The sequence below is a fragment of the Zalophus californianus genome, chromosome 3 (assembly GCF_009762305.2).
Source record: "Zalophus californianus isolate mZalCal1 chromosome 3, mZalCal1.pri.v2, whole genome shotgun sequence".
Lineage (NCBI taxonomy): Eukaryota > Metazoa > Chordata > Mammalia > Carnivora > Otariidae > Zalophus > Zalophus californianus.
The window spans coordinates 109,895,124-109,919,328 of record NC_045597.1 but is presented as its reverse complement, the minus strand read 5'-3'; the positions used below and the strand labels follow the sequence as shown (position 1 = coordinate 109,919,328).

The window sequence follows — 24,205 nt, the reverse complement described above, 5'->3', positions numbered from 1 at the left end:
ACTATAAGTAACGTTTGGTTTTCTTTTTGAGAGTAGATCCCTAGACCCAAACTTTCAGATTACTTATCAAAGAATCCTGTTTCTACTTTTATCTTTTATATTTTCTCTACTTCCATCCTTATTACTTTTTCTTCTTCTCCTTTAAAATACTCACCATATAAGCCCTCATCATGTAACTTTACTGCAGCTTTACTGATAATTTTTGGAGAAATGGGTGATTTAAGTAAGTACTATAATTTACAGATGGCTTATCTCTTTGAACTAAGATTCAGAAAAATATGTTTAATGCTAAAACACTACTGAATTTAATCTATATTAAGTGCTTCATAAAGTACTGTGTTATTTTACAATGCCTTGGGGCTTTGATTAAAAATATCAGCTATTGCTTTCTGATACACAGACACAAAAAATTGGGCTGATTCTCTGCTGAATCTCTAATATACACTGCAAGTGAAGTAAATTTCTCCCATTGCCTTGTTTACTTGTGTTTTCTTTTCTCAAAAGAGGCATATACAGGGGGAAAAAAGCATAATTATTTTAACTTTTAAGTAGTTTGGAATCTAAATAAATAGAAATTCTAAATATATACACTTTTGTGTATAGTTTCCCCCCCCTGCATGTTTATTCATACTTGTGTAGCTCATTAACCTAATAGATTTTAAAGTCCCTGGCGGGTAATGATAATGTCTGTTCTGGAAGGACTGGCCTGGAGGAGATTTGCCCAGACTATGGAGAAGATATACCTAAACAAGGGTAGGCTGTAGTCTGTAGCCTCCAATCAAAGTTGGACAATTGGATGCAGGAGTAGTATTCTTTGACACAAGCAGCCCAGAGGTGAATTTCAGAGACAGGCCCACTGTCATTCAGACAGAATGATGGAGTTCTTCCCCAGCTTCTCTTATTTTCTTTCTTCTCTTTTCAGGCTTCAAGCAGTCCCCACCTTTCAAGATTTCACCCTCAACCCCAAACAAGAGTTCTATGAAGTACTCTTTGGCTTCTTTTTCTTTTTTTAAAGTAGGCTCCACACCCAGCATGGATCCCAATGCAGGGCTCAAACTCACAACCCCGAGATCAAGACCTGAGCTGAAATTAAGAGTTGGTTGCTCAAGTGACTGAGCCAACCAGGCAACCTTGGCCCCTTCTTTTAAGCTCCTAAACTCTCATGGAAATAGATCTCAATTCAATTTTCATCCAGTTAATGCAATGGACATTTTGGTGAGTCTACCAGCCAGAAAGAAATTTTTATCTTAAACAATGAGTTTATTACCTCAAATGAAAGATTGCGTATAAGATTTTTCAATATTTGTCTACTCTAGGCAGCAACTTTATCCTATACTTCTCCATCCTTCTGCTTACCCAAAGCAATACAACACACAAATATACAGATATACATGCATACTGCTCTCCACATGCATGTGCACAGAATCACAACAGTATAGAGAATGGTCTGACCAAATGAATATTTCATGAATTTTTGTGTTCATTCATCTTTTGTATCCATCCCTGAGTATTTTTCAAGGCCTGCTGGGGATGGAATAATGAATAGAACACTCTCTGTCCTTATACACCACTCTCTGTCTTCATACAGCTTAGATGTAAATGGGGAAAACAAACACATAAACACATTAATACATAATATATGTGTGATAATGTTAGATGTTGATAGGTGCTATGAGAAAAAAATGTAAGACAGAGAGCTAGAGGGAGGTATTGTCAGGGAAGACATTTCTGAGGCAATGGCATTGAGCAAAGATCAAAAGAAGTGAAGGAGTGAACCATGCCTGTACACGGGGAGTGTATTCAATCAGAGGAGCAGCAAATGCATAAGACTGGGGAGTAAGCAGAGTGCAGTCGGGGAGCAGTAAGGAAGCCTGTGTGGCTGGACTGAGGTGACAAACAGGAAGTAAACTTGCAGATGAAACTGAAAAGGTGGCCTGGGGGCCAAAGCAGGTAGAACCCTGTAGGTCACAGAAAGGTCATCAGATATTATTTTAAGTATGATTTTATTCTAAGTAATTAGCAACTGTTGAGCATGGGAGTGAAATAATGTGAGTGATGTTTTTAAATGATCCTTCTAATTGCTGTGTGGAGACTGTATTTAAGAGGGTCAAGAAAAGAAGCAGAAAGGCCAGTTAGGGGGTTGGTGACATATTCCAGGGAGAGGTGATGGTGCTTAGATAAGCCTGGTAACAATGGGACAAAATGTGGTTGAATTTGGAGTATATTTTAAGGTGGGTTTGCTGAGGAGAGCAGAAGAGAGACTGGAACAGAGGGTGACTTCAGCTGGCAGTTGGCTGGGTATTTCCTGAGGGGAACATGCCAGAAGCGGGTAAGCAAGGATTGGATTGCTCTAAATAAATGTGAGATGTCAACCAAACATCTCGGGAAATGACAAATAGACATTTGAACATGCAAGTTTGGAGTCTTGAGAGTCTGGAGCATGAAGCCGAAGTTTTAAGTTTAGAAAGCCTATAGATAGAACTTGAAGCCACAGGACTGCAATATTTCAGCCCTGGAATACTTGAATAATGCCCAGTAGTCTTAGAAGAAGAATGAAAAAAGGAAGAGAAGTCTAAGAACATAACATAGGATAACCCAACATTGTGAGGCTGGTGAGAGGAGCAGGCTCATTAAGGGAGTGTCCATTGACATATGAGTTTCCAGAAGAAAGAAGATGAAATTGTAAATAAAGAGTAATTGTAAAACCACTGAAAGACTTAATGTCCTGCTTCCTTTCCTTTCTACCTCTTCCCAGGCAACACATTCTCTGGAAGTAAAATTGAGTAAAATGGTCTTTAATCTACAAGATACAGCTCACGGTCCAGCGAGAAAGACAGTACAATAATCAAATGAGGAAATTATAATTTTGGGATAAAGAGAAGAGAGGACTAACTCAGAATGAGGAAGACAGGGATGGCTTCATGGAGTTGGTAACTCTGAGCTGGAAGCATGAAAATGAATATGTTTACTAGGTAAAGGAAGCTGGAAAAGAATATTCAAGGTGAAGGAAACAATACACAGTGAACAAGATAAGTGTAATTTCTTCCCTTTTTTTTTTTTTTTTTGAGAGAGAGAAAGAGAGAGTGAGCATGCATGAGAGAGTACAAGCAGGAGGAAGCAGCAGAGGGAGAGGGAGAAACAGGCTCCCCACTGAGCGGGGAGCCTGATGCAGGGCTTGATCCCAGTTCCCTGGGATCATGACCTGAGCCAAAGGCAGACATTTAATGACTGAGCCACCCAGGCGTCCCTCTTCCCTTTGTATTTCTATTGCTTTATTTATTTATTTATTTATTTATTTATTTATTTATTTATTTGCATTCTATTACATGCTCTTCTGGTTGTCAAATGAATACATAAAGGAAAGAATGAATGAGTAAGCAAAAACAGTGTATGTAAAAGAATATGATTTCTATCTAAAGTTTGTGCCATGATCAGGTAAGTTGGAGGGAAATACATTTCAGTTTAGTTTGCTTTAGTGCGTTTTGAATGCTTAACATGGCTAACTTTTGTTTAGCAAAGACTGATTATTACATTTTGGGTTGAGGATATTTTCTATTTGGGGTTTGCCTGCCTTCATTTCACTGGAATTACAGTGGGGACTAGCAAAAGAAGAAGGGGATAAAATTCAAAGACCTCAAGTCTTGCCACCTTATCCCATATTTATATATGCTTTATATTCTTAAAATAGGAAACTGTCCATAAAATTCAATTGCTCAATCACATAACTTACTGTAATTATTCTGAAGTTAAAACTTTTATCATTAGGTTGTCTACTTACTTGACTTAGTAGGAACTTTACTCACATTTTCCTCAATTTACCATGGGATTATGTCACGATAAACCCATCATCAGTTGAAAATATAAGACAAAAATGCATTTACTACACCTAACCTACTGAGCATCATAGCTTAGCCCAGCCTACCTTAAACGTGCTCAGAATGCTTACATTAGCTTACAGTTGGGCAAAATCACCTAACACAAAGCCTATGTTATAATAAAGTGTTGACTATCTCATGTAAATTGATCCTATACTATACTGAAAGTGAAAAACGGAAGGGCTGTATGGGTACACAATGGTTGTAAGTGTATGGGTTGTTCACCCTCATGATGACATGGCTGACTGGGAACTGCGACTGCCCAGTACCACGTATCGCTAGCCCAGGGAAAAAAGTCAAAGTTCAAAATTTGAAGCACAGATTCTACTGAAAGCATATCACTTTTGCACCATCATAAAGTTGAAAAATGTTAAGCTGAACCACGTAAGTCAGGGACCGTGTGTGCTGTGAAATCAGTACTTTTATTTGTTTGAGTGACAAGTTGAGGGAGAAAACTGGATCCATAAAATTTACTCAGATAATTGATTGAATTAATTTTAAATGATTTCATTTACCTTGTCAGCCCAGCGAATATGGACTGAAGCTGGAAGTAGCACTCAGTGACTGATACAAGTTGAGAGATTCTTTTAGGGTAGAGAAGGTGTGGCAATTTTGGCTCACTCTGATTTAAAGTAAAATCTAGAAAGAACACTGTACTTTTCCTAATATCAGCATAGATATGTTAGAATCCCAGGTGGTAAGACTTCAATTTATTTGCATGAATGCATAGTTCAATAAGAAAAGATTCAAATTTAGTTGGAGTAAAACTTAATGATTTCAAATATTACTTGTAATATATTAATATAACGGGTTTGAATATCTATAATGGAGTCTCTTTCATTTGGGTCTTAAGGGTGTTCTCATAGCCACTAATGCTGAGTGCTAGGTACATGCTCAAGTACCTAAGAGGAAAGCACTTTAGGTTAAAAGCACTTTCTCTCCTCAGCCTCGGGTTAAAAGCTATTTCAGGATTCTGTTAAAGGCATTCTTTGGTCCTTAGCTTCAGCTCAAAAGCAGCTTTGATGAAAAGAGCTTTGAGGCAGGTAAAGGATTTTATAATAAACCATATTAAGAGCTGGGGAATCATGTGGTTCTGTGGAAGTGTTGGCTAGCTCCGTGGAGGTGTGGTATAAGCTCTGCGCAGGTCTGCCTCTTCCCCCTGGGCGGCTCTGAACAATGTGGTCCTCTGGTTATTCTATGCAAAGAAATTGAAAAAAAAATTTCCAGGAATGTAACTGGAGAGAGGAGGTTATGAGTCTAAATTAGTAGGCCATGATGCACATGTTTCTGAAACATTTTGTCTCTTTTGGGCTTCCAGTCAAATATAGTGTGTTTCTCTTTTTCAGCGCTTACTTTATTTTTTTTTCAGCCCTCCCTTTAGAAAGTGACTATGCAATAACACTTCTAAAACACCTTATCCTGTCCTGAGGCTGCCCACGGAACTGAATAAATAGATATCTCATTGTGAGATACACTTTGTATACCGCACACTCTCTGGGTTTATTGCACACTCTTTATTTATATTAGTTTTCTGGCTAACCAGACCTCCCACTGGGGGGAAGGAGTGCACGTAAGGGTGGAATGGAATAGCTCAGTTGGGTTTGCCTGCTGAATTAGTGCAATGATGTTCACCATCCGGATGTCTAAATTGAAGTGTTGGTATTAGTGGGTGAAAAGACAGTGACTTTAGAGGAATTTTGAGCTTGCGGGGGTCAATGGGAATTCTAAGAGATGGCAAAATTGTGCATGTATCCCTGCTAAGTTCCAGGGAGTAGATCTGACTTCTTTTGAGGAAAAGGCTTCACACGGAATAGGAAGAAGCCATTTTCTCACTTTGTGAGATTTAGCCTAAGAGCTGTTGCTTCAAGTCCTAACACACGGTGAAACATGAAAGTGGCTGAGAAGAGCAGTCTCCCCATTTGCTCTGGAGACAGAGAGAATCTCAAAATGCTGTGGGAACCAGAGGTTTAGAGAACATTTGGCATGTGGAGGGTTTTGTAGATTTGGAAGCTCTTGGACAGTACCGAGGAGGTGAGGAAGCCATCTCTCAGAAGATAATGGCTACATGGCTGTGCTGAGATGACTGCCTTGGGCATTTTTTTAGGTAATGGGGTATCAAATGCAATACATTTCAGGTGCTCCCAGAAATAGCCAGGGAGACTTTAGAGAAGGATAAAGCCCGAATTGCTATGGCTATACAAGTGGAAGTCATAACTTATGATGTTGGTGCCTTAATATCTGTTGTACCTCGTTCATATCCACAGGCTGCTGGGGCATGGCCCACTGTGGTTATATAGGAATTAAGTAAAATTAGGTAAAAAGCATTAATATGTCTTTTCATTGGTTTTCTAAAGTGGGGACAAGTTTGCAGGGTATGGAAGAGCTTTTTTTTTTTTTTTGATGTAGAATATTTCTAAGCAGTGCTAAAGTGTCTAACTTGGAAGGAAGGAATCGCATCTTATATATCTTCCTGGGCCCAGTATCCAGCCCATTGTTTTCCACATGGGAGTTCCCCAATAAATGTTGGCCAAATAAATAAAAATGGATAATGGGCACTAAGTGAATAATAAAATTGCCTATAAAATCAAGTCCAACCTCCTGGCGCTGCTCAAAACACCTGCCATAGACACTTCTCATCCAACCCTCTCCTTTGCAGACAAACCATCATTCTCATGCTTTCCTACGATTATGCATTTTGAATGTCTCAACCAGCTCTCCACATGTCCAAATGCTCACAGTCAAGACTCAGTTTAAAGACCACAGAATAAAGGAAACATGAATCTTTCTCACACTTTTCCCACTTGTAATTTCCCCAAATCCATGACCTCAATGTCCCTAAAGCATTTGACATTTGATATATTATGTCATATTTGTTGTACCTTTATCTCCCTTACTCATGTCGTGGGAAACTGTTTTATGCATCTTTGTATCCTCTCAGAACATGGTGATTTAAAGAATATATATGAGTAGGTGATAGAAATAACAATCAAAGCATAAAGAAATGTAAGCATAGTTGTCCTTCATCCTTATTACTTGGGAGTGCACGCCAAGCTACAAGCACAATGTGAGGCACAGAGAATGCTCAACATGTTGCTTTATTAATGCAATGCCACAAAAATCTCACCCTAATTTATCTGTTTTGCAATTTTCAGAATACCTACTCTGCATTCAGGAGAAATGCTTGCAGTATGCCATGCCATAGAAAGAGTAGAATTAGGAGTAGAATATGAGAATTAATAGTTATTATTTGCTATGATAATTGTTCTTTGTGTAGTATCAACAATTCTAAGAGGTATTATCTGGAAAGTGTTAGGACAGAAAATTTCATTACCTTGTCCAAACTCTCAAAGCAAGTAAGTAACAGAGCCAAGACTAGACTTCAGATCTACTTCAAAATTCAGTGATCTTTATGGCTTAATGACTGCAATACATTGTTTTCCTGAGTAAAATAGAATGCATATAGCTCTTTCAAATAGCAAGGGAGAGCTTGTCACCACCACCTTATCACTTCACACCGTATGTATCTAGATCCAATGGAGAATATGGTCTTTCATATATTTCACTATTGCAAGCATTCTTTATATATTTAAACATCTATAAAACTAAGTACAGTTTTGTGTTCAAGTATCTCTTTTTCCCAAGAATGAGCTGCATTTCTTGTTAGATATTCTTGGAGTCTAGGATTCTAGGCTGGTGATAATGGGGGCAACAGCGTGGGAACCTTTTCTAGCAGAGGTTGCTTAGACCACTTCTAACCGCCAGATGGTGTGCCAAATCGATTAGCACAGACTCCTTCTAGCAGATCTCAGATGAGTGTCTATGATCCAGCTCGGTATGTGAAACTGAAGCTCAACACACATGTCCATGCCAGCCTCTCGGACTCTTGACTGAGAGAACTGCATCTGGGAGACAGAAGTTTCCTCTGGGCTTTTGGTAATGTTCGTACTACACTAACTAATTGTAGGAACAGATGGTTTTGGGTTATCACAGGAAAGTGCTTTCCACTAAAACTTTACTCGTAAGTATTTAATACCATCTCCAAAACTCCTCAAATACAATGAGTGTTCCATATCCCCAACTTTATTTGGATGGGCTATTTATTCTTCACCTTCTGGGACTGGACCAAGATCCCTGTTTTCCCCACTATCCATCTCCTACCCATCAGTCCCTTCTGAGGCCACAGCTCCCTGGCCAGAACTTTTGCTTCCCTTTCTGTCCTAGAGTAGGAGACAGCCATGTCTACTACCAGTGTGGTGCCTGGTATGCGGCACTGTGTCGTCACACTTGGAATACTTCTGCTTCTATATTGCGCAACCACCATTGGAATGCTTTCTCCATATTACTGTGGCATCTTGAGTTGAATGAACATAACTTCACAGATGTGACTGTCTCTCCTTGTGTGTGATCAGCATTGTATTTCTAACCAATATTACTTTTCTTCAAGATTATTCATTCATACTCTACATATGTGATCTTTCTGGTTAAAGGGCGTGCACGCGAGTGTGTTCATGAATAAAGGGAACGTATGCTAGAGAATTTGAGATATCTGACATCATTGGGAATTCTGTTTTTGATGGAGAGAGGGCCTAACCTTGTTATTTTTTTTTTCTCCCTAAAATGTTTGACTTCTTCAACTGGTAATTACATAAACATATTTATAGCCAAAACAGGCTCTTACTTCCTCTTTTGACATATTAATTGTTTCTAAAAACACTAAGTGAGGTCCTGTCAAATTCTTTGCACAATATTGTATGTTCTCCTATGCTAATTAATTTTTTTAATGGAAAAATTGTCACATGCTCAAGGTCCCAGTGCATTTGAAATGTGGAATGATGAAAGATGTAAACACAGTATTCTACTATTCAGGAAATGAATGTATGAGGTGGGGCAAATGAGGATGCAGTCTGGAGGAGTGATGGCTTTTCTGAAGTTTAGATTACCTGGAATCTCAAGATATTAAGAGAACTTCAAGATATTATTTTCAGCCCATCTGCTTTCTTACTTCTCAGCCTCTAGTTGCACGATAGATTCCTTCATTGGGAGGTTAACGGAGGCCAGTCCTCTCCCCTTCCATCCTTTCTTTTCCTCCTATGAGTTTGAGTTCCAAGTTCAAAGGGACAAGTTAGGAGTGATATATTCAAGTTAATGACCTTCACATGTGTTTAACTTGGATGACATCTCCTTGAAAATCTCCCTCCCATCTAATATGGGTAGATAAGAAAATCATGAAAACATTGGAGCTCAACAACTGTTGAAAGAGAATGAAAATTTCTCTCTTGTGCTCTTACATTTCTGAGGGAATTGGATCTTATGAGAATGTCAATCCTTGTAGCAGCCTCTTAGCTGGCTATCCACGTAAGTTATCCATCACAACACAAAGCATGATTCAGTGACCATATGCATCTCAGAAAGGCATCAAATTGGGTAATTTTAAGATTAGTCCAGCTACACAGGTTAGAATCTGGGGCAAAATTGGAGCAATAAATATATAACGCACTTTCTTATAAATATTGACCAAATACATATGACTTATTTAGTTTTACAATCAGAACATCCTTTATATTTTGATTGTCTTACATGTCTGAACATACGCATTGTCGGTGTTATTGTCAAATAAATCTCTAATTCCACAGATTGTCATTAGCACTAGGTATTTGTTACATGTCTGGCATACGCTAGCTGGGCAGAAGGTTTCAGTTTTTTTCCTTTAAAAATAAGTATGTGATAATGTGGCTTTATATTTCTTCAACAAACCCCAGCTTAATCTTGTTATTATAGATTGATGTTTTCTATCAGTTAGCTACATGAAATGCTTCTAATATTTATGATGGAATATCAAAGGTAAAATGCTAGAGATAACTGAAAATAGGATGGAGTTAGGTCCTAGTATTAAGTAGTAAGGGCACTGAACTCTTGGAAAAAATATAAGTTGGAGAAGGCATATATAAACAAATATTTCTTTCTTATAAACTTCCTTAAGTTTCTCTGAATTCTTTTCTTTACTGGGCTTTTTCCCTAAGCTACTATTAAATTGTGAAAGTGCATTTTCATAAAACCTCTTTATATAAGTGTTGCTGATTTGAGGAGGGGAGAAAAGTTTCCTCATTTCTCTTTTGTGTTCTTTTTTTCTGGTGTGAGAAGAAAGTGTTCGGATCATCTTTTTAAATAATGAAAACAATAATAACTGTTCCCAGGAGAATAAGAAAGCAAAGAAGAGGCTTTGTTTGACTTATCTGTGATAAGGCACTTTGGAGCTCTGGTTTGCGTGAGTTGAAGAAAGAGATGTACACAACACTCCAACCCTTCTATTATGACAGTTTATGCTTCCTATACAGCTTATTTAACTCAGATGCCTGGGAAATAGACACAATTACCACCTTATGGAATGCTACTTAACTTTAAATGTTCCCTCCAGAATAGAAACCCACGTCATCAAAATTTGTCTGTTTCTCAGGAATTATTTCTTCGGAAGGCTTCTGCATACGCCTGTGCAATTTTAAAATTTAACCCAAGGTTTCTTAGAAATAACTATGATATAAAAAGAAAGAAAAGATTCCCACACTAAGGGAGTTTGTTCACAAGAGCTCCTATGAAAGAGCTGTGTCCTATGTCCATGTACACTATAATCATTCACTCTTTCAGCTGTTATCAATTTAAAACCAATGAAACTCCCACACTGAGTCCATTTGAGCAGTCAATTTTAATATCTCGAGGCATCTGTAGTTATTCTGAATTGGCTGCAAAAGCAGAACTAACAAGTTAAGCTCTAACCATAAGTCGACATCAGGCTGGTAAACCATACATCAAACACAGACAGTTAGTCAATACTCCAGTATGAAAAACCAACCAGCATTTTAAAGAAGAGCAACATATTCATAATATGTTTGGCAGTCTGGTTTGCATTGCTTCCTTGATGGCTGTGCATTTAACTTTCCAGTCAACGGGGAACTCCGCTCACTGGCAAAGCAACATGTTTGAAGGCAAACCGGTCAGTCTTCTGATTTGTGGGTAATATTTCTAAATGAGAATAAAAGGGATGGAAGAATGTGCCTTTTGTGAATAAGAATCTAGAGCGTGTCTTAATAGTTGCTTTTTATAAGAAAACTCTTTCAACCATATGTTCTGGATCTTTGCACACAGTCCCTACTTCAAATATTATGTCATTGTCAGGCCATGTGTCTCAATTTTGTGTTTGGAAAATATGGTTGCTTGAAATACCTCTTTCTCTCCCAGGAGTGACTCCATGACAGGGCTGTTGCCTCCCATAGAGAGAAGAAGACAATGAAGAAGGAGGAGTATTCCAACAAGATCAAGGCAGTCATCACTTCAATCAAATCATTTCCAAATTTCTGGGGCTGGGGGCCTTGGGCGAGGGGGAGTGAAGGGTGTTTACGACATATAGCTGCCTATTCCCAGAACTCTTTTATGTACTTTTATTTCATCTTCAAAAAGAAAAGACATATTAAAGGGGAATATCTAAGGAAGAACAATGCTACATAAAGTTTATGTTTTCAGATCTGTTGCCCCAGAAAATGCTTTGATAAAACATACTTACGGCAATACAGTCAATTTCAAAGAAAAGTTGGTAGACATACCTCTCCATAGTGCAATTTGACTAACACTGACAGACCACCAATTATGATTATCCAAATTCTGATATGGTCTCTTGTCTCCTTCCCACAAAAAAAAATAGAAAATGCTGAGATAGCACTTTTGTAACACCGAGTTATTTTTCTGATGACTAAATTTTACAGAGAGGATGGTTATACTTTAATGTTGCTAATCATGTAGGGTAACAAGTCAAAAGGGAGAGTTTCATATGGAACAAAATTTACCACCACCACCCCCCAATAACGTGATGCAGTTCTTGTTTTCTTCTTTCTCTTGGGAATTTGTGGAATATTGTTGATTTATAAGAGACATGAATTTGAGGGGAAAGATTTGCAGGCCAAACTGTCAGTGATACTAAAGGAAATAAAAGAGCACTATCTTAATCTTAGGATATGTCAAAATGAATTGTTAGTATTAATATTTCCTGTGCTTGTAACAGTTCACACATCTGCTGAATGTGGACCCCGATGAGGAGATACTGGTTGTGAGAGCTCTGAGAGATTCTATCCTTAGAGATACATTCAATGTGCACATAATGTGGGCTCAAATCCCAATTGTACCATGAATAAGAAAGAACTGGGCCCTCCTTTCTCAAGCACCATGGAAAATTCAATTCATCTCACTGCCTATGAAGCATTTATTCATACATTTGTTCAAATTATCAATCTTTAGGTCACGATGAAATTCTGTTTTCCTCTCCCTCAATTATCTACCTCACCACAAAATGAAATCACCAGCTAGTACTTTGTGTGAGCAGGAGAATTATAAAAACTATGAAGGAGAAAGTGAATAGCCAGCACTGGCTTTGGATACAGTTTGTAGGGCCTATGGAGGCCCTGCAAAGCTAATCGGAACTAAGCAGAAGAATCTTCCACTGCCTGTGAAGCTGGGTTTAGGAGTCATGGGGGAACTCTGTAGTATGAGAACACCTGCTGGAGAACAGTGGGGTATCAATAATAAATGCTAACCTTTAAAAAGGGGGATGCTTGTGAACACTGATGCCCTGCATCTTTTTCTTCTCTTCAGGTGGTTTCATGGAGGGGAGATTTAGGGTGTGATTAGAGGACTGAAATGGTCACAGACCCCCTCTCCAGAGGGAAGCAGCCTCCTGACACAAGAAGGGAATAGCACATTAGCTTGATTTTTGGTCATCTGCAAAGAGTTGAGGATATGCTTCCAAGAACATATAAACTTTGGCTGGTGCAGTGTCAGGGATGGAAGGGGAGATTTTGTATCTTTTCTACAATCTGTACACACACACACACACATACACACACACATACACACGAGTTAAAGCACAGAGTATGCCCAAAACATGGTGTAGATCCCCTTTCTAATGAAAGAAAACCCATATGTATTTGTTACTGTTTCCTTGTTGGTCTTCACGCTCTATTTCTTCTTATTTTATGGAAATGTGTCAGTCCTCAAAACGGAAGGCTTAAAGCCAGTATTTCGAACTGGCACCAGGATTAGACTAACCTCATAGGGTAGGCCAAAACTCTGGGCATTCTTTTAAGGGTAGATAGTCCATGGAATAAATAAAAACAGCATCTACGGCCATAGGAAGAATTAATATGGGTTTTAGAGACCATTGGCTAAAAACAAAATGCTAAAATGGGTGGTTTTGAATCAATTGGGTCATATTCATCTTATATTCCCGGCACTTAGCATGGCTATTATTAGGCAACCAGTCAGTTTTAGGGCTGAAGCCTGATACTATTTGGTGTTTTCTCTTACTTAAAAAAAAAAATGGGAAAGATTTTGAAGGTTTGACTCAAAGGGAAAGAAATATAATTTAAAGAAAGGTAAAAGGAGAATTTTATTATTATTAGCATTATTATAATATACAAATGCACAAAATATAGTGGATTACATTGGGAAATTATTGATAAAAACATTTTGTGGATATTAAAAATCAGTTATATATAAGTCATCATCTCCAACATTATATTCTAACTAATGCCTTTGTAAAAGATCTCTCTCCATAAAAAAGGAAGTTCTTGAGCTACAGACAAACCAACTTATTATTCTGGCTCATTCTTTTTCCCCTTACCTAATTCGCTCCCATTTCTGGACCTCATTTTTCTCTTGTTGCCCCAGAGTTATTCCGCTTTTAATATCTCCTACGACCTGGATCATTTCCTCCCTGAATAAGGGGCTTTTAAAAGACATGGGCTTAACCTGCTACCCAGGTGCACTTTTTTCTCAACATTTGCCATCTCTCACGGTGACCTATATTTTATTATTGAACAAAAGCTAGCTATGTGGTACTCTATTACCAACACATTTGCTCCCAAGAGCCTCTAAATAACAGAAACTGCCTGAGAACTGTAAATGCAAAGGAACCAGGAAGCTTGTAGGCCAAGATAAAGAAGCTTAAGGTTGGCTATTAATTTTGGTTAATATTAAATCATGACATAGCTCACACGTAAGGGTCACAGTTCAATTATGAACCATAAAGAAGTTTAAAGAAAAGAAGATTTACAAGATATTTTTAAGCACATTAGTGCATATTGTGGAAGTTGTGGGAGTATTTCAGGCCCAAGCAATGATAGACCCATGCCCCAGTATATAAATTCAAATACAATTATTCTCAGACTAACACTGATAAAGTGGCAAAATTGGAGTGTATCTAGACCCAAAGGTATATTGTAGTGTTGCTCATAAATGTTTTGCTTAAATTGACGATGTGGCAGGTAGCTTACTCTGTCATATATTAGTTCTAACAAATCATTTTAAAAATACTTTCCTCTTAACGCAATGATTTTGCTATTCATAAAGATGACTGTTGAAAGTTTAGGGCTGATAACTTGTATCTGCAATTTGAATGGCAAATCTCTCTTTACTTCTTGATATAATTGACATATTTTATAAAAGTACTATAATTTCAAAGACATTATTTTCTCATGTGATGGAAACCTTAAACAATTAGTTGTGTCTGTGCGGGTAATTACTTAAATGTTCCAGCAATTAGATGACACTGTGTAAGTGGGTGTAGCTAGAAAAGAAAATTAGCTCATGCCCATTTATGTATAAAGAGTACCATGATGAAAATTACCAAAAAGATAAATATGAGCCAACCATAAATTATCTATGCACTTGCCTTGAAGTAAGCAAGTTACTACTGCCTTTCCTTGACACTTGCCAGGATTGCTTTCCCAAATTTTAAAGGAATACTTGAGAAAATGGTGTCCCAGGGCCATCTCGATCATAATTTGCTGCATAAACCTAAGAAAGGAAAGAAGAGGGAAAAAAGGGAAGCAACAGAAGATGAAAAGAAAGAAAGAAAGATGGAAGGAAGAAAATTGCTAAATAATTAAGATAAGCTGGGCACTGTATAAAATTCTTCCAAATTTCATCTCATTTAAATTTTACAATGTGAATTTCATAGATAAAAAAGTCAGTGACCAAATATTAAGTTATATAGCTGGTAAAAGGCAGAATCCAGCTTTAAACCTAGCTTAGTCAAATTCTAAAGCTGCTGTACTTTCAAATAAACTCAATTGTCTGAATTGTAAAATGGAGTGAAAATGTTTCTATCATCACAAACATCTGTAAAGATTGATTAAGTTTATCGAGAGTATATAAGGCATTCTGTATCCTTTGGAAATATTTGGTGTTTGAGGCAGGTGTGGGAGTCCTTACACGTCACCCTATGGCAAACCATATTACTAACAAGCTCTACCCATGTACACAGAGCTTTAGCTAGTCTTTGTGGAGCCTTATTTTGTAATAAGAATGAACCACCATTGCCCACCAGACATTTGGGCTAAGTCACTAATGTGATAGAAGTAGAATGAGACAAGTGTACCTAGATAAAATTGCTGATTTAAAGAGCAGGAGAGAACATCTTAAAATCAAAAATAAAAAGAAAGTTCAAACAACAATAACAAATTTTTATTTATATCCGTGGATAAGTTAGAAAAAGACATAATTTATTTTCTATTTTTTTCCAATTATTCAATTAATTAATATTTATTGAGTGCTAACTGCCAAGTGCCATCCTCACTATTAGGTTTGGGAGTAACATGGTCAACAAAGTTTCTACCCTTAGGGCATTTGAGAAAGTGGGATATGCAAAAACAGAAATTGAGAATAAGAAAGACTAGTAAATTGAAAATATAATTGCTAAAGTTAAAATAAATTAATAAAGACAAGGGGAGTTCAATTGAGAATTCCTCCAGAATATGAGAAAAATAAATCCTGATGCTCTAATATTCCTATCGTAAAGATCCCAAAAGAAGAACCAGAGAAAACTGATGGGAGGAACTTATCAACATAGTGATAAAGAGAAAAAAATCATAATTCTTTGAGTTGAGTGCTAAGCAGAATAAATGTTTTTAAATTCTGCCAACTATATAGATTATCTTGATTACAGACTCTCAAAATAAAGACAAAAAATCCCAGTGATTCTGAAAGAAAAATATTAAAAATAACGAGTAAGAATGAAAACTGCAACTCTGTGTTCTAGAAGCAATGGAATTTTATGACCAACTACACTATTGATCAAGTATGTGGACATACTGAAGATATTTTTAGGCAATCAAGTTCTCATGCTTTCTAAATGAGTTATCAGAGGCTGTTACATAGTAATAGAAGGAATTAAAGCAAGAAAAAGAAAGCATGGATTCAGAAGACAATGAATACAATTGAGAAGTTCAGTAAAAGAGAATCAGAGGGTGATAAAGGTGAAACCTGAAATGCAACCAATCCAAAGTGGAGTAAGGTGATCGAAGGAGTTTAGAAGATATTCTGGGGGTGGTGGGGAAACAAGGAGTCACGGACTAGTATCTGTATGAGAAATTCACAATCAAAAAATGTATCAAACTAAAAAAATAGCATGATTTAAGGAAGTGATGAAGCATAAACTTTAAAAAATAAGACTATTATAAAGAGAGAGAGAAAGAGAGACAAACCAAGAAATAGATTCTTACCTATAGAGAATAAACTGATGGTTACCAGAGGGGTGGGCAGGGAGGGATGGGTGAAATAGGTGATGGGGATTAAGGCGGGCACTTGTGATGAGGACATGGCGATGTATGGAAGGGCTGAATTTCTATATTGTACACCTGAAACTAATATAAAACTGCATGTTAACTAACTGAAATTAAAACAAAAACTTAAAAAAATAAGAACATTGTAATTTGTGTGGCCCATTAAGTCATAACATTGAACCCATGGATATGTTAATCCAAATCTGGCACGTGACTTGGTCAGCAATTCCATAATATTTACATGATCAATACAAAGTAAATGCAGCTGCCTGATTTTCTTCACATTTAGATCTAAAATGTGGGGAGGAAATGGAGGACCTGATTGTGATGGTGAAACAGCATAAATGTACCAAAGCAACCTTCAAATATAAAAGAAAAGAGTCTTTTTCATCGTGATCAAGGGGGATTCCTCTTTACAGATCACAGAGGTCATATTATAAGAACAGAGAACGAAGTCTAGTACTTGGAGCTGCAGTAAGCAATCTTATATAATTGTATTTGTACGATTGCTGGTTTTGGTTTTTAACTTTTAGAATCAATCTATAAATGAGTCATAATTATAGAAATCTATGAAATAATGAGTTTTTTTATGATGTAGAAGTCGGAATTACAATAGCAAAGGCAGAGGACATGAGAGGGGAAAGGACACTAAACTTCTTGTCTTTCTTGTCTCGTCAATGGAGACACTAAGTCGCAGTTTTCCATGGTTACTAAAACAGTAAATAGAGATTTAAGTATATTGGATGTTCCAGAGAAAGCCGTTGAAAAGAGCAAGACCTGCTCTATTTGAATGTGAGTATTTGGGGAGGAATAGGGCCAGGTAAGTGAGGTCTGGTTTAATTGAGTCAAATTCACGTCTGTTGTAAAAGAAATCTGAGATAACACCTAAGCTTGATAAGTCAAGACGTTATGACTTTAAAGATAAGGAAGATATTGATAAAAACTAACTGACCTCTACCCCAAATAATAGCAACATAAGTTATGGAGTCAACCACCAGAACTACTATTCTACAAATAGAAATGGTGCCAACTGGTGCCCCATAAGGAGCAAAACTGGGATGAGGCAGGAAAGCCTTGCTTTTCATCCTAAATCCTGGAAGCATAATACTGAGTCTTTAAACAGGTTGTTTCCTTTATAATATAGTGATTACAAAATAAAATAGTACAGCATTACTTTCAATTTCTACTAATACCATCCATGATGATTTTATCCACATGAAGATGAAAGAAACTACTTTCTAAACACAATCCTCTCTAATTCTATCATTTTTATATAAGGAAATACTTGTGGCTCCTAAAAAAAAAAAATAATTGTTATCCTTTCTAGAAATTGCATTGCTGAGTGTTTTCTATTCTTGGATGTCAATGCTGTTATTTGAAGGATTATATAAGGTAGTTTGGCTGACACTTTATAAAGAGCCGTTACTTCAGTTCCAAAACCAAGCAGAAAATATGTACAAACACACCTACCACCCTAAAATATACCCTCTTGCCTATCATTTACATATTCAACAGATTCGAGTTTTATTTCTGATGAGACGCTCAATGCAATAAACTCACATTTAAAAGGCACTTGCCACTCCCTTGGCAAATGTGAAAGCACCTGGAGAAATTGCAGCCTTTTCGGAAGCCACCAACGCCATGGTGCAATGAACCCTACACCCACCTGAGCTATTAAGATTTCTTTCCATTGAGTGATCATCCATAACTATCATCTGGACCTTTTTTGACATTATAATGTACCCTTCTCATTAGTCATATTAAAGAAAGTAGAAGATGCAGCTCCATCAAGGGACTGTTTCCAGATCTAGCTTCCAGCCAATGAAATCACATATTGGCCAGGTCTCCATGAGTCCAAAAAATAGATATTGAAGGAAGGGTTTGTTTTGTCCAGACAGTGTGGTATTGGGACAATTTTCTTTCTGCATAAAGTACTTTGTGGATATTGTTCTGCTGGGCATTATAAAGTCAAGAAGGCACAGCTCTTCCTGCTCCTAAGGCTGGCTGAATTCAAAGCTCAGACCTCTCAACTGTTGGCAACATTACATAAAGGAGTAAGAAACTCTTTGAAAGGGGGCTATGGCCCTACAGAGTCCCTCCCAGGTGTCAGGAAGCACACTTTTTTTTTTTAATTAATTTATTTTTTTGATGTAGTGTTCCATGATTCATTGTTTGCGTCTAACACCCAGTGCTCCGTTCAATACATGCCCTCTTTAATACCCATCACCAGGCTAACCCATTCCCCCACCCCCTTCCCTTCTAGAACCCTCAGTTTGTTTCCTGGAGTCCATTGTCTCTCATGGTTCGTCTCCCCCTCCGATTTCCCCCCCTTCATTTTTCCCTTCCTACTATTTTCTTTTTTTAAAAAAAAAACATATAATGTATTATTTGTTTCAGAGGTACAGGAAGCACACTTTTAAGACACCGTCACCCCAGCTTTCCGAAACCTTGTTGTGAAGGACTTTATTCCAGATCTAGCAGATAAGACAGCTGAAAGAATTTGGTATATATTCTTGTGGACAGGTATCCTGAGGACAATTTTAAAGACTGTTCTCTCTCTTTCTGAGTAATTCTTCTTGAAAGAGTTAAGTCATTTTACTTGGAGAAACCATTTAACCATTAATCATTCACTGATTTTATATAATTTTCATAACTGATCAAAAACACTGATTTCATTGCTTTTTTTCAAGTCTTTGACTTAAGTATGCTGAGAAAATAGACTTAAAGTTCTAAATTTGACTGGGCTTGTATTTTTAAAAATTGTTTTAATGCTTTTTACTCAGTGAAGAGAAAAAAAAATCAGTAAACGCTTTTTAAAAATTCACAGTTAAAACTGAAAGGAGCCCAAGAAGTGATTATATTTGCATAACTTGATCTGTATTTGGAAGAAAATTCCACTGAAGACAACAATGGAAGCTTATCAAATCAGAATTTCACATAGATTTTCCATAGCCCTACTAATGAATACTGACTCATTGGTCAGCTATGGTGGAAATTTAATGGAGCTCTAAGATAGGAAATGTACACATCGGAGTGTGTTCAGTGGTTCCATGACGTCAGTGTGAAAACTGCATGAGGCATCCAGGCCCTCCACTGCTTTCTGAGACCACTGCTGGAGCACTGTAGTTGCGAATTCTTTAGCATTTTGATTGGGGCCAGACCCTGCCACTGAATTAAAACCCTTTTCATTTTGCCATAGTCATGAAAAATTTGGACTTTATGTCAAATTGGGATTTTTTGGGTTACTAATTTGGTTTTCTATTTTTTCCAAAGTGGCAAATAACCTGCAACAGAATCTTCTCAAAGAAAATGATAACCGATGGGGTGCATTCTCAGACAGAACTGGAGGTACTGGTATCTTATATATGAAGTTGAATCTCTAGAGGATCCAATACTGTCAGTGGCCCTGGAAAGGACATCTTCAGTGTAAAAGTCTGAGGAAAGCCTGATTCAAAGCAAGTGCTAGTTCGACCCCCAAATGTTTACATTCTAAGAATTTTCCACCATTAGTGATATGTATGTTCATGCTTCATAAAATTTCACCTTCCACAATTGGTTCAAAATGCCAGATGATTCTTGTGATAAGTTCTCCTGCTTGAAAATGGACTGAAATGGGTAGGTCAGACAGTTATTATAGCCCATCTAAATAATTCTCTTGCTAAGTATTGCTGAAAATATTAAGATCCGTTTTGCCCTGTTCCTGAGAAATGACTGGGTATTAAATAAACTTTTGACTCCCATAAGGATCAGTCTTTTAGTTTTGTTCTCAGAATTTATCTTAGAAGGGTATCTTAGCCCTTTTTCAAATTTCTTCTTATATTTAATTTTCAAGATATATCCATCCGTTAGAAAATTAAAAAAAAAGGAAAACAATGGACTTGATGCAAATGGTTTCTTGTTAGGAAAATAATGCATTTTACCTGTGTAATTTATAAGTGATTTCCAGTTATAGAAATCTACTTTATCATGGGTTCTACGTATCCATTCATTCTTTCTCATCCCCTTGGCGCCGTAAGAGAAATAACGGTAGTGAATAATAATAGCATTAAGAGCAGAGAACATTTATTGAATACTTATGTTCCAGAAACTCTATTAAATGCTTTACATGGATTATCTCATGTTTCTCTCAATGGCCCTCTCAGTAGTGGGTGTAAGTATCCCCATTTAACAGATGAGATATCTGATCTTCAGAGAGGTCATAACTTGTTCAATGTCAACATGAGTGAGTGGTAGAACCAAGGTCTGAATTCTGATTAGTCTTAGTGCCAGAATCTATATTTTTCTACTGTGGTGGCTAGGGTAGTCTAGAATATTTTGTTCTTTACTTTAGATACATTTACAAAAGTACCTACTTATTTCAATTTAGATTGAGCTTTTAGTTCCCCCGCTCCCGGATCCATAAATTTTCAGGACGCTAGTTTGTGCACCTGCTAGGTGTGCACCTGTATTGTCCAGGCACATGGTGACGTGGGTTCATTCTAATAGGCCACTAGGATACCTTCCTCTGCTCCCTGGGGCAGAGCCCAGCTCCACTGAAGGCAAAACTAGGTATTGTTTTCAATGATACTGTGCTGCAACCTTTATTTTCTCAGGATTAGTTTTCTGGACAACAGTTTTGTTTTGTTTTGTTTTGTTTCCTTTGTTGTAGAGCAGAACATTCAATAAGCAACCCAAAAAGAATAAAATATCCTAATATTTCTATAGAGGTGAATAGCTATGGACAAAGAGGCATATTCATTTATCACTGTTACAGTAAAAGTATAAAACATCCTATACCTTTAATAAGTCCCTTTTCTTGCAGAGTTTTCAGGGAAGGTCTTCGGGTGATAAACTTCTTTAATCTGCTTTTAACTCGGTTTTTGTCACTTGTATCAGAAGCACTATGATGCAGTCTGAACACTGGAGATTAAAAAAAAGATTTTGGTAAGTTTCTCCTTTATGATTATTACTTTATTCAAATACGAATAGAAAGCAGTAGTTATGGAAATACCAGAATTAATAGCTCAAGGCTGTCTGTTTAGACAGAGTATGAGTAAAAATTTTCCTGTATGAAAATATTACCTCTGTTGCCACATGAATGTGCAATGAGAATGTGGTTAGTTCTATATACTCACAATTTATTTTCACTTTCATTTGCTCAGATTTAACCTGATAACCTTTATCTGCATATTACACCTATCTGTATCCATACACAGAATTAAGGTCAAAGAAAAATTCATCTAAATTAAAGGAAAAAACTCTTAGAATTGTTCATTTCAACTAATTATGATTCTATACTGCCTGTAGGTAATTCAGGCGTTTTCAAACATCCTGCTGGCCCAAATAATTTTGCCAATCTTCTTTTTTATGTTAACTCAAAGTGATTTCTTTTTCTGAAGCAGATACTTCTTATGTTCTTATTGATGTGAAATTACCACCAGTTCTAGGTAAAATTCTGAAACAAATTTGCCTCAGACTTTTTCCATATCTTCACTGGTCCCCTATCCTCAGCTTCCCATTCTAAGCTCTATCTTCAAACTTAGGTGTGTGTCAAATTCATTCCTGAACAAATATTAGCTGAATGTTTACTGATCATCAGGCTCCACGCTAAAGGCTGTGAATTCCATGATGAACATAACACTTAAGGTCTGGACCTTCATTAAGTATTGAGTCTAAATACATTCAAGGTATCTTATTATTAGTGACTGGTAAGAATTCATTGTCTCTATAAGATAAATAGATCTCGACAGGGCCCTCCCTTTTCTTAACCCAATTGTTGACATAATGGGAGGATTGGGGGCACTTTCTTAAGTATGTAGAGACTCTTTTCCTCTCAAATCATATTTTAGAATAAACCAATCATTCAATTGGGTTAACAATAATGTATGTAAAATATATTGAGACCTTACTACATTCTTGATACTTTCCTAAGCATCTAACGTGAATTAACTTAATTCTACTGCAATGTAAGCTCCCTGTGGGCAGGGATTTTTGTAAACTTGTATGAACGTTGTTCACTAATGTCTCCCCAATACCTCAAACATTGTTTAGCATGCAGTGTAAAAGTTCACTCAATATTTGTTGGATCAACTCTCACAATGATCTTTTGAGGTATGTAAAATAGTTCTACCCATTTTAGAGATGAAGAAGCTGAGACAAAGAGGTTAAGTAACTTGTCCAAAGTCAAGGTTGGATATGGGAACAGTCTCATAAGAATTTTATCTGGTATTCTTATTTATTGGAGTATTGGTGAAAGAATGGAAAGTGAAAAAGAAAATATCAAGGGCTCAGTAGCTAGGGGGTATAAAACATTTGCTAAGTTATTGTTGTATGAGAGCTAAACATGAACCATCCTAGCCCCTTTTGAGGATCTCAGGAGAAAAAAAAAAGAGAGACAGGAGAGACGTGCAAATGGAAGAAAATAAATTGCCTGAATTAAAGGACTTGAAGTCAAATGTTCCTTACGGGGTCTCCAAAGAACCCACGAAAGTGCCTCCAGGAAAATGTCTGCTATAAAAGTCTACCTGGCCCAGAGTGTGAGAAACCTCCTTACGGTGGTCAAATAAGAACATTTTGCATCCTCCTGCCCCTAGCTTTGACCACAAAGTAGTTGCGAACATGTTAGCAGGATGGGGATTTGGGGTAAAGTGTAAAGCTAAGGACAGAAAGAGGAAAACATCTTGCCTTCCTCTCAGCTAGCTGAAGAGTAGAGTTTTAATTTAATTTAATTTAATTTAATTTATTTGTTTGAGAGAGAGACAGAGACAGCAAGAGAGAGCATGAGTGAGGAGGAGAGGAAGAAGCAGGCTTCCCCCTGAGCAGGGAGCCTGATGTAGTGTTCCATCCCAGGACCCTGGGACCATGACCTGAGCTGAAGGCAGACGCTTAACCGACTGAGCCAACAGGCACCCCTGGAATTTTAGTTTTAAATTAAGTTCAGAGTCTTGTTTATCACATGGGATTAGGTACTATTAAATAGTGAATTGAGATAATACTTGCCAGTTACCTGGACCATAATATTTTCTATTACCTTAAAGCAGGGTTCTAAATCCTGGCACTATTGACATTGTAAGCCAGACAATTCTTTATTGTAATAGGGGGCTGTCCTGTGCAGAACAAGTACGATGTTGAGAAACCTTTCAGGCTTCTATTCACAATAGGCCAGGAGGACCCCCTCCTCATTATGACAATCAAAAATGTTGCTAGACATTGCCAAATGTCTCCTTGGCGGGGGTGGAGGGGAAATTGCTCCCTGTTGAGGATCACTTCCTTAAACTGAAAAGTTACAGGATCTGTTTAAGTTCTCATTTGGTGGTGATGGAAGGTCTACTCACACACTGAGAAAATGTAAAGAAACTGTGAGAGCAAAAAAAAAAAAAAAAGGAAAAAAGTATTCTTTTAATAATATATCTCTTTACAAATTATATATATATATATATAGTGGGTGTATATAGTAAATACTGTATATATATATTTATATTATATTTTATATATAAAACATACATATCTGATCTATCATTTATCTGGTATCTATCTGCTATAATATATATAGTATAGACAGTATAAAGTATATATAATATATAGTAAATAGTAAATAGCATATATAAATAGTATATATATTTACATGTTACATTTATATTATGTATATATATTATATATAGAGAGAGAAAACATATATATCTAATCTATCATCTACCTAGTATCTAACTGCTATCTATATAGTAAAGGAATTGGTTATAAAAGTAC

At 36.9% G+C, this 24,205-nt stretch overlaps 1 protein-coding gene across 1 annotated transcript in view; it reads right to left on the bottom strand.

The window, feature by feature from the left end:
- The window catches only part of ARHGAP15 (Rho GTPase activating protein 15), a 610,094-nt gene that overhangs the window by 243,493 nt on the left and 342,396 nt on the right, over positions 1-24,205 (bottom strand). The window contains exon 9 of the mRNA XM_035726444.1: positions 21,257-21,379. Within this exon, the coding sequence (XP_035582337.1) occupies positions 21,257-21,379 (123 nt within the window). The remainder of the gene's footprint in view (positions 1-21,256; positions 21,380-24,205) is intronic.